General features: G+C 50.2%; 1 protein-coding gene across 1 annotated transcript; it reads left to right on the top strand.

The window, feature by feature from the left end:
- Positions 1–3,650: 3,650 nt before the first annotated feature.
- LOC115141530 (sodium channel subunit beta-2-like) lies at positions 3,651–9,779 on the top strand. Its single transcript, XM_065027210.1, has 4 exons — positions 3,651–3,833; positions 6,350–6,520; positions 7,231–7,441; positions 9,580–9,779. Exons 1-4 carry the CDS (start codon positions 3,651–3,653, stop codon positions 9,777–9,779), a joined length of 765 nt encoding a protein of 254 aa, XP_064883282.1.
- Positions 9,780–10,981: the final 1,202 nt, after the last annotated feature.

Genomic DNA, 10,981 nt, shown 5'->3' with positions numbered 1-10,981 from the left:
AGAGACCCGGTACGATGAAGAGTGAGTGCAGCAGCAGTGGGAGCTTGTCCAGGAACACAAAACTCGGCAGACTGCAGAGGGAACGAATGGCGCAGAGCCAACACACCCATCCCACCCCGGCATCATGCACGTGCTTGCACTCACTAACAGCCACACTCAGACCAATACACACACATCCCACTGAGGCACTCACAGAACACACACACGCATGCACACACAGGGCACCCTTAGAGGGTCCTACTGTACCTCCTTGCCCGTCCAAATAAAACTATTGAAATAAAGATTTATTTGACCGAGACGTGCGCTGACAGAAAGACGCATCAATCTCAGATAAAGCATCCGACCGAGCAAAACAGCGCCCCTCTGTCTCAGTATGTATAGACCATGAATTTGATGCTGTCTGGACCAAAAGAGGATGGCATGTCATACTAATTCTGTCCAGACAGCATTAGACACATGGGCTACATATAGTAAGACAGATGGGGGCACTGTTTCGCTCATTCAATGCTTTCTCTGATGCGAGAGTTCAGCAGAGATGAAGAGGTGAAGCGAGCGGGCTCACTCTCGCCAAAATTACTGTGGATTGTTTCAAATCACACGTGTGTAGGCCTATGCCTATTTGGGAAGCCCACAATTTGGCCGGTGCATGTTGCAATATGTCGAGCTGATTGAGTTGCGGCAGTCAGTGAAAAGCATCTAAAATAGGTGTGAAGATAATGTGTCTTGGGAATAATGTAAAATGTTGCAACAAGAAGAAAGGGAGGGGTGTGTGGCACAGATATGGCTTCTTTTTCCAAAAGTAAGACAGACATGGCAGCTCTGCTTCTAGCTCTTAAACAACTTTGCAGTATTTTTTTTGTGTGGGTTGTTTCTTACATTATTAGACCAGAATTTTTGTGTTATTACATACAGCCGGTAAGAACTTTTGGATATCAGAGTGGCGTTAACTCACCAGCATTATGACCAGGAATAGGATGGAGAAGAGGTATTCGGAGTGGACTTCTATTCTGACTCCTTTCAGAGAGACATCAGGGACTGTAACATACTCTGTTTCACGGAAACATTGCTCTCTCAGGATATACTGTCCCCATCCAAACAGCCAGCTGGGTTCTCAGTTCTCATCACACGTCTAATCACGCAGATAGGAATAAAGAACTCTCCAGGATGAAGAAAGGCGGATGTGTATGTTTCATGATTAACTACTCATGGTGTGGTTGTGATAACTTACAGAAACTCTAGTCATTTTGTTCACCCAACCTAGAATACCTCACAATCACCTCCCAAGATAATTATCTTCGGTTATAGTCACAGCCATGTATATTCCCCCTCAAACCAATACCACAACAGCCCTCAAGGAACTACACAGGACTTTATGTAAACTGGAAAAAACATATCCTGAGGCTGAATTTATTGTAGCTGGGGTATTTAACAAAGAAAATGTGAGGAAAATGTTACCGAAGTTCTATCAACTCATTGACTGTAGTACTCGAAAAACATTAGATCACTTCTACTCGCATTTGGCAAATCAGATCACAACCCCATTTTGCTCTTCCCTTCCTATAGGCGGAAACTCAAACAAGAAGTACCCGTGCTAAGGTCTAGTCAATGCTGGTCTGACCAATCGGAATCCATGCCTCAAGATGGCAAGGAGACCGGGAATATGGTTGAATACAAACAGTGAAGTTATTCCCTCCGTAAGGCAATCAAACAGGCAAAATGCCAGTATAGAGACAAAGTGTCACAATTCAACGGTTCAGAGAAGAGACATATGTGGCAGTCTACAGACAATCACGGATTACAAAGGGAAAGCCAGCCATATCGCGGACAATGACGTCTTAATCCCAGACAAGCTAAACACCGTCTTTGCCCGTTTTGAGGATAACCTAGTGCCCGCTCCCAAGGACTGTTGGCTCTCATTCTCCGTGGCCGACTTGAGTCAGACATTTAAGCGTGTTAACCCTCGCAAGGCTGACGGCCTGATGGCATCCCTAGCCGCGTCCTCAGAGCATGTGAAGACCAGCTGGCTGGAGTGTTTACAGGCATATTCAATCTATCATTTGGTAAATCCGACCACAAATCTATCCTCCTGATTTCTGCTTACAGGCAAAAATGAAAGCAGGAAGCACCAGTGACTCGGTCTATAAAAAAATGGTCAGATGAAGCAGATACTAAACTACAGGAACGTTTTTCTGGCACAGACTGGAATCTGTTCCGGGATTATTCCATCACTGGCTTTATCAATATGTGCATTGAGGACATCGTTCCGACAGTGACTGTATGTACATACTCCAACCAGAAGCCATGGATTACAGGCAACATTCGCACTGAGCTAAAGGGTAGATCTGCCGCTTTCAAGGTGCGGAACTCTAACCCGGAAGCTTATTAGAAATCCTGCTATGCAAAGCGTCAATACAGGGCTAAGATTGAATCGTACTACACCGGCTCCGACGCCCGTCTTATGTGGCAGGGCTTGCAAATTATTACAGACTACAAAGGGAAGCACAGTTGCGACCTGCCCAATGACACGAGCCTACAAGACAAGCTAAATCACTTCTATGCTAGCTTTCGAGGTAAGCAACACTGATGCATGCATGAGAGCATCAGCTGTTCCGGACGACTGTGTGATCATGCTCTTTGTAGTCGACGTTAGTAAGACCTTTAAACAGGTCAACATTCACAAGACTACAGAGCCAAACGGATTACCAAGATGTGTTGTCCGGGCATGTGCTGACCAACTGGCAGGTGTCTTCACTGACATTTTCAACATATCCTTGATTGAGTCTGTAATACCAACATGTTTCAAGCAGACCACCATAGTCCCTGTGCCCAGGAACACAAAGGCAACCTGCCTAAATGACAACAGACTCATAGCACTCATTTCCGTAGCTATGAAGTGCTTTGAAAGGCTGGTCATGGCTCACATCAACACCATTATACCAGAAACCCTAGACCCACTCCAATTTGCATACCGCTCGAACAGATCCACAGATGATGCCTTCTCTATTGCACTCCATACTGCCCTTTCCCACCTGGACAGAAGGAACACCTATGTGAGAGTGCTATTCATTGACTACAGCTCAGCATTCAACACCATAGTACTCTCAAAGCTCATCATTAAGCTAAGGATCCTGGGACCAAACACCTCCTTCTGCAACTGGATCCTGGACTTCCTGACGGGCCGCCCCCAGGTGGTGAGGGTAGGTAGCAACACATCTGCCACAGTGCTCCTCAACACTGGAGCCCCCCAGGGGTGCGTGCTGAGTCCGCTCCTGTACTCCCTGTTGGCCAGGCACGACTCTCAACACCATCATTAAGTTTACAGACAACACAACAGTGTTTAGGTAGGCCTGATCACCGACAACGACGAGAAAGCCTATAGGGAGGAGGTCAGAGACCTGGCCAGGTGGTGCCAGAATAACAACCTATCCCTCAATGTAACCAAAACTAAGGAGATGATTGTGAACTACAGGAAAAGGAGGACCGAGCATGCCCCCATTCTCATCGACGGGACTGTCGTGGAGCAGGTTGAGAGCTTCAAGTTCATTGATGTCCATATCACCAACGAACTAGAATGGTCCAAACACACCAAGACAGTTCTGAAGAGGGCACGACAAAGCCTATTCCACCTCAGGCAACTAAAAAGATTTGCCATGGATCCTCAGATCCTCAACAAGTTCTACAGCTGCAACATCGAGAGCATCCTGACAGGTTGCATTACTGCCTGGTACGACAATTGCTCTGCCTCCGACCGCAAGGCACTACAGAGGGTAGTGCGTACGGCCCAGTACATTGCTGGGGCTAAGATGCCATCCAGGACCTCTACACCAGGCGGTGTAAGAGGAAGGCCCTAACAATTGTCACAGACCCCAGCCACCCCAGTCATAGACTATTCTCTCTACTTCCGCATGGCAAGTGGTACCGGAATGCCATGTCTAGGACAAAAAGGCTTCTCAACAGTTTTTACCCCCAAGCATTACAATTCCTGAACAGGTAATCAAATGGCTACCCGGACTATTTGCATTGTGTACCCCCCCCCAACCCTTCTTTTATGCAGCTGCTACTCTCTGTTTATCATATATGCACAGTCACTTTAACTATACATTCATGTACATACTACCTCAATTGGCCCGACCAACCAGTGCTCCCGCACATTGGCTAACCAGGCTATCTGCATTGTGTCCCGCCACCCACCACCCGCCAACGCCTCTTTTACGCTCCTGCTGCTCTCTGTTTATCATATATGCATAGTACATGTACATACTACCTCAATCAGCCCGACTAACCAGTGTCTGTATGTAGCCTCGCTACTGTTATAGCCTCGCCACTGTATATAGCCTCGTTACTGTTATTTTTCACTGTCTTTTTACTGTTGTTTTTATTTCTTTACTTACCTATTGTTCCCCTAATACCTTTTTTTGCACTGTTGGTTAGAGGATGTAAGTAAACATTTCACTGTAAGGTCTACCTACACCTGGTGTATTTGGTGCACGTGACAAATCAACTTTTATTTGATTTAATTTAGTAGGCCTGATGACCAACAATGATGAAACAGCCTACAGGGAGGACGGAGTGGTGCCAGGAAAATCTCCCTCAACGTCAACAAAATGAAAGAGCTGATCATGGACTTCAGAAAACAGCAGCGGGAGCACGGTTACAGTAATTTCTGTTAATGCATGTATTAATTACAGTAATTTCTGTTAATGCATGTATTAATTACAGTAATTTTCCTGGCCTGCAGGAAAATGCCCATTTGGCAATGTCTGATTTCTGATGTCTTAACTCACCACGTCTACCACTAATAAGCCCATCTTCTCAGTAATCTTTTCCTCACATCACACGTTGTAAACGAAGTCTGTTTTTTTTCCCATTGCGAATGATAGTTCGTCAGTATTTGAAAACTCTTTCTAACACTCCTGTCCTCGATCACCAAGCCGTGGTCGGAAATGCAAAGTATCATGAGCGGATGATCCCATTGGAAACGTTATAAAAATCGCTGTCTGTCCCAAGCTCACTGGCGTGGGAAACTCTGAGAGTCTGGAAGGGGCTAGTTGATACAAAGCTACAAGTTCGCAAACGACAGCTTATTGCCGGACCCAGTTGATGATTTGATACATTTTTTGCACTATCAATAGCTCAAGTCAAAGGGAGGCAGAGTAGAGAGATGAATGCTAATTTCTTTAGCCGCCAATGGACCACAGTGTATCAACGTGTCCATATGGCCTTAGTTTAATTTCTACTTTTATATTTTTGTCATTTGACTTCAGATTTTTATGACTAAAACCCTGTGACAATGATTTGAAATGCTGAGCTGAGGTTCTCAGTAATATTTTCTTCACCTCACACATTGTAAACAAAGCCAGATTTTTTTAAACATCCATTGCGAATGATAGTTCCTCAGTATTTGAAAAATCTTTCCAACGCAAGCAAGCGGGTGCACACATAGGAGGACCCGTGAAAAAATGTGCCCACCTATGGATATCAAAGGCCCTTCCAACCTATTCGTTCTGGTGCCTGCCCAGCACACACACAACACACACAAACACACACAGAAAAAAACAGACGTGCTAATGTTCACACTAATACTGTGCATTGTCATCATACGCAGTACACAGACACAGCACTATAGGCACACACAGGTATACAGCACAGTTCTGCCTCAATGCCTCAATGAGTTATGTATTCAGGAGATTCAGCCAGACTCGTTTTTGGCAGCTTTATCCAATGCTCGTGCATAAGCCATCGCCGCAACAAAACGCCAATCCGCAAACAATGATTTCCATTATACCTATGAGTGAAACCATTTACAGGGCAGAATTACCGGGTAGAATTCCTCTGTGCCCTATACAGCTGAACCGCTGCTTCAAACGGCTGTTCAAAATGCTGTCTAAGCGTTCGTTCACATGCTCCTTTCGGTATGGTTCAGGGCGATGCGGAGGAAGGTGTGTCTGGAGCTGCGTTAGGAGTAACCTGGGGCAGGAGTGAGTCACGATGTGCATACCGAGATGTGGCTACGGTTCTGGTTCTGTGCTGCGCAATGCCTCCCAGGTTGTGAGGACAACGAGCGTCCAGAACACCCCTGCTAAAGCATTATTCCAATACCGCTGTCACTGTCTGCTAACGGTGGTCACTTTACAGAGGATTTCACTGACAAAGAAATGAACCCTTTGAAATACGCACCGTAGCCGTTTGTTTATGTGACGATCGCCATACATATGTGTGTAATCGGAATGCTCTTTCTCCTGAATGAACTCACTCCTTCCTGCGGAACGGCAAACAATCAACACCCATACGTCCATGTGTAGCCGATCTGTGTGTTTCTTAACCAATCCCCTCCGTCTCCCTCCTTCCCTCAGCCTGCCCTGCGTCCAGTATGGATGTGCTGGTCCATAACCGCATCAACGTCCTGAACGGCACCATGGTGAAGATCCAGTGCATCTTCACCTCCTGCTACAAGGTGGACGTCAACAAGTTTGCCATGAACTGGACCTACCAGGAGAACACCAACGAGACTGAGGAGATGGTGAGAGACCAGACTGTGTGTCTGCCCTTGTCTTGTGTCAATGTCCGGCAGATGCACAGTTTCCATTTCAGGACACCCTCAGTCTCAGATTGTCTCAAGGAAGGTGAGGACTGGCTCATGGAGGGGTAAGATGTAAGGCTAAAATGGACACCATACGCCTGGCTCTTTCTTCACTCTGCCATGATATACAGTAAGACAAATATTTTTTCTTTTGCATTCTCCATCCTCCTTACGTTTCCGGTGTCAACTCCCTCTCCTCTCTCTCTCTCCTGTCTCCGATCTGCTTTTTTAAAAGCCATGCTTTCTCCAACTATTTCGACGTCTTTCATTTGACTTTTATTTATTTAGCCAGGATAGTCTACAGATGTAGGATCTTAATTTGTTCAGCATTGCCGTAGCAAAATAATCCTGCCGCAACAGCTATGAGCTGGACAAAATTAGACTACAGTACATGAAAAGTGCAATACTGTTAATATAACCGTGTATTATTGCGGGTTTTCAGTGAATGTATGTAAATCACGAAGCTCATCTGGATTTCCTGCAGTGCAAGGAAATTCTCAATAACAAAAAGAGTGAAGAAATTAAGATCCTACATCTGTTCTCAGTAATAATTGCCACTGTTTTCCAGGGAGTCCTGGGTTCAATAACAACGACATGTTTCCTGTCTATCTTTCTGCTAATCACTCTCTTCTTCCTCCTCTCTCCTCCAGTTCATGACCTATAAGAAGGGGATGATGCCCATGCGGACAGACCGGTTCAGTGACCGGGTGCAGTTTGTGGGTAACCTGGAAAAGAACGACTTGTCCATCACCCTCTCTGATGTCCAGCTGTCGGACGAGGGAGTCTATAACTGCTACGTCCGTAACCCCCCTGACCGCATCCAGGGCCACGGAATCATCAACATGTTTGTCGTCACAGAACGTAAGGGCAGGGGGAAAGGCGGGGAGCAAGAAGAGGGACAGGGGGCAAGGCGGGGAGCAAGAAGAGGGACAGGGGGCAAGGCAGGGAACAGGAAGAGGGACAGGGGGCAAGGCGGGGAGCAAGAAGAGGGACACGGGGGCAAGGCAAGGAGCAGGAAGAGGGACAGGGGGCAAGGCGGGGAGCAGGAAGAGGGACAGGGGGCAAGTCAGGGAGCAGGAAGAGGGAGGGGGCAAGGCAGGGAGCAGGAAGAGGACAGGGGGCAAGGCAGGGAACAGGAAGGGACAGGGGGCAAGGACACGGGGGAGGCAAGGAGCAGGAAGAGGGACAGGGGGCAAGGCGGGGAGCAGGAAGAGGGACAGGGGGCAAGTCAGGGAGCAGGAAGAGGGACAGGGGGCAAGGCAGCAGGGGGACAGGGGGCAAGGCGGGGAGCAAGAAGAGGGACAGGGGGCAAGGCAGGGAGCAGGAAGAGGGACAGGGGGCAAGGGGGGGAGCAGGAAGAGGGACAGGGGGCAAGGCGGGAGCAAGAAGAGGGACAGGGGAGGCGGGCAGCAAGAAGAGGGACAGGGGGCTAGGCGGGGAGCAGGCAGAGGGACAGGGGCTAGGCGGGGAGCAGGAAGAGGGACAGGGGGCAAGGCGGGGAGCAGGGAGAGGGACAGGGGACAAGGCGGGCAGCAAGAAGAGGGACAGGGGCTAGGCGGGAGCAGGAAGATGGACAGGGGGCAAGGCGGGCAGCAAGAAGAGGGACAGGGGGCTAGGCGGGGAGCAGGAAGAGGGACAGGGGGCTAGGCGGGGGAGCAGGAAGAGGGACAGGGGCTAGGCGGGCAGCAAGAAGAGGGACAGGGGGCAAGGCAGGGAGCAGGAAGAGGGACAGGGGCAAGGCGGGGGAGCAGGAAGAGGGACAGGGGGCAAGGCGGGCAGCAAGAAGAGGGACAGGGGGCTAGGCGGGGAGCAGGAAGAGGGACAGGGGGCTAGGGCGTGGGGAGCAGGAAGAGGGACAGGGGGGGCGGGGAGCAGGAAGAGGGACAGGGGCAAGGCGGGGAGCAGGAAGAGGGAGGGGGCTAGGGGGCAGGAGAGGGACAGGGGCTAGGCGGGAGCAGGAAGAGGGACAGGGGCTAGGCGGGGAGCAGGTAGAGGGACAGGGGGCAAGGGGAGCAGGAAGAGGGACAGGGGGCAAGGCGGGGGAGCAGGAAGAGGGACAGGGGGCTAGGCGGGGGCGGGGAGCAGGGAGAGGGACAGGGGCTAGGCGGGGAGCAGGAAGAGGGACAGGTGGCTAGGCGGGGAGCAGGAAGAGGGACAGGGGGCTAGGAAGGGGACAGGTGGCAAGGCGGGGATCAGGAGAGGGACAGGGGGCTAGGCGGGGAGCAGGGAGGGCAGGCGGGGAAGGAGAGGGACAGGGGCTAGGCGGGGGAGCAGGGAGAGGGACAGGGGAGGCGGGGAGCAGGAAGAGGGACAGGGGGCTAGGCGGGGAGCAGGAAGAGGGACAGGGGGCTAGGTGGGGGCAGGCAGAGGGACAGGGGCTAGGCGGGGAGCAGGAAGAGGGACAGGGGGAGGGGAGCAGGAAGAGGGACAGGGGCTAGGCGGGGGAGCAGGAAGAGGGACAGGGGGCTAGGCGGGGAGCAGGGAGAGGGACAGGGGGCTAGGCGGGGAGCAGGAAGAGGGACAGGGGGCTGGGCGGGAGCAGGAAGAGGGACAGGGGGCTAGGTGGGGAGCAGGTAGAGGGACAGGGGGCTAGGGACAGGGGGAGCGGGGGAGAAGGAAGAGGGACAGGGGGCTAGGCGGGGAGCAGGAAGAGGGACAGGGGGCTAGGCGGGGAGCAGGAAGAGGGACAGGGGGCTAGGCGGGAGCAGGAAGAGGGACAGGGGGCTAGGCGGGGAGCAGGAAGAGGGACAGGGGCTAGGCGGGGAGCAGGAAGAGGGACAGGGGGCTAGGCGGGGGAGCAGGCAGAGGGACAGGGGGGCTAGGCGGGGAGCAGGAAGAGGGACAGGGGCAAGTTACTCTGCTGTTGCTTCGCGAGTCTGAAAATACATGATCTGAAGTGATTGATTTTTTGTTGTGTCCTCACACTGGTTAAATCAGCCCTTTGCCAACTGTACACTCTATTTACAGAACTATCTCACCTCCTCCCCCCCCCCCCACAGTGCCTCCCCCGCGGGACTCGACAATAGCGGTGGCGATCGGGGCGTCAGTCGGCGGTGCGCTGGCTCTGCTCATCCTGTCCATGGTGGTGGTAAAGTGTATAAGGCGCCACAAGAAACAGGAGCTCATCTCCGACGAGCAGAAGATGGAGGAAGAGGGCAAGCTGGATGCAGAGGGGGGCACCGAGGAGGGAACCAAGTGAGAACCGCCCTTTTGTTGAAGTTCTCTTGAAGTGATGTCTTCCTCTTTAGCCGTCCTATGTCTTCCTCGATACCTCTACAGATGTAGGATCTTGATTTGAGCCAGTTTGCTGCCGCATGAAAATAATTCTGCAGCAACAGGAAATGGGAAGTTGGACATTCTTCTGGAGTTTTACATATGTGTAAGGGAAAATCAAGTTTGACATTTCTAAGTGGAAATTACAAACTTCAGAAACCTTTTTAAACCTCAAATACAGCACAAGTGTAACATTTCCTGCATTTCCGGGAAAGTTGTGCTGCAACAGGGTGATCATATTAAAATCCTACATCTGTATATTGCTTTGCTCTAGGACTCTTTCTCCAAGGTTGTGAAATTCTAATGACGCGTCCCCGGATTTGCGCTATCCTCCTCTTTCTTTCTTTCATTTCTCTTTGCTGTTTGTCCTTCTCTCTAGCGCTCTCGCTCTCGTCTTCTATCATCTACTTGAGGCAATGCCTTTGAGGCAAAACTGGAGAGTCTTAAAATCTACTTCAATTAGCTTTCTCTTTCAGCTGTACGTATGTGCGCTGACGAGGGTGGTCCATCATTTATACCTAACAAGTCACAACATTCTGGAATAACCCCAGAAACGTCACAAAATATAGATGCTATGGGAAACACGTGCCAGAAATATGTCCGGTGTAAAGTGGATTCATACATTTCTCTTAAAACATCCTGACAATGGTTGAACAAGGCTGACAAATAAATATCCCCTCTTCCCCTTCTTTTATTCTTCTTTGTGTTGAATGTGTGTTCCTGCCGGTATGTGTGTCTGCGTTTTTTATGTGTGTGTGTGTGTGTGTGTGTGTGTGTGTGTGTGTGTGTGTGTGTGTGTGTGTGTGTGTGTGTGTGTGTGTGTGTGTGTGTGTGTGTGTGTGTATGTGTGTGTGTGTGTGCGTGTGTGTGTGTGTGCGTGCATGCGCGTGCCCCATGTGTATGTGTGTATATTGCCATGAGCCAGGTAGCTATAACCAGCCTGCATGGTCCTGGAGGCCCAAGGTTCGCTGAAGTGAAAGGACAATAGATTAAAACAGTGTGCTGTCGTCTCATGTATCAGTGGTCGTGAAGGACGGGAGACATGGAAAGGACTGTTGACACACAGTCTCACTCTCAACCTCTGTCCTGATCTCATCCAATAGAACGGTCAATCCTAATCTACCTTTC

Source organism: Oncorhynchus nerka, linkage group LG14 (genome assembly GCF_034236695.1).
Source record: "Oncorhynchus nerka isolate Pitt River linkage group LG14, Oner_Uvic_2.0, whole genome shotgun sequence".
In the NCBI taxonomy this organism is placed as follows: Eukaryota; Metazoa; Chordata; class Actinopteri; order Salmoniformes; family Salmonidae; genus Oncorhynchus; species Oncorhynchus nerka.
The sequence above is the reverse complement of the archived record's forward strand: the minus strand, read 5'-3'. Positions and strand labels throughout refer to the sequence as shown.

Coding starts and splice junctions, on each gene's coding strand:
- LOC115141530 (XM_065027210.1), top strand. CDS start 3,651: ATGGATCCTCAGATCCTCAACAAGTTCTACAGCTGCAACATCGAGAGC. Junction 6,521..7,230: donor CCAACGAGACTGAGGAGATG/GTGAGAGACCAG, acceptor TCTCTCCTCCAG/TTCATGACCTATAAGAAGGG. Junction 7,442..9,579: donor CATGTTTGTCGTCACAGAAC/GTAAGGGCAGGG, acceptor CCCCCCCCACAG/TGCCTCCCCCGCGGGACTCG.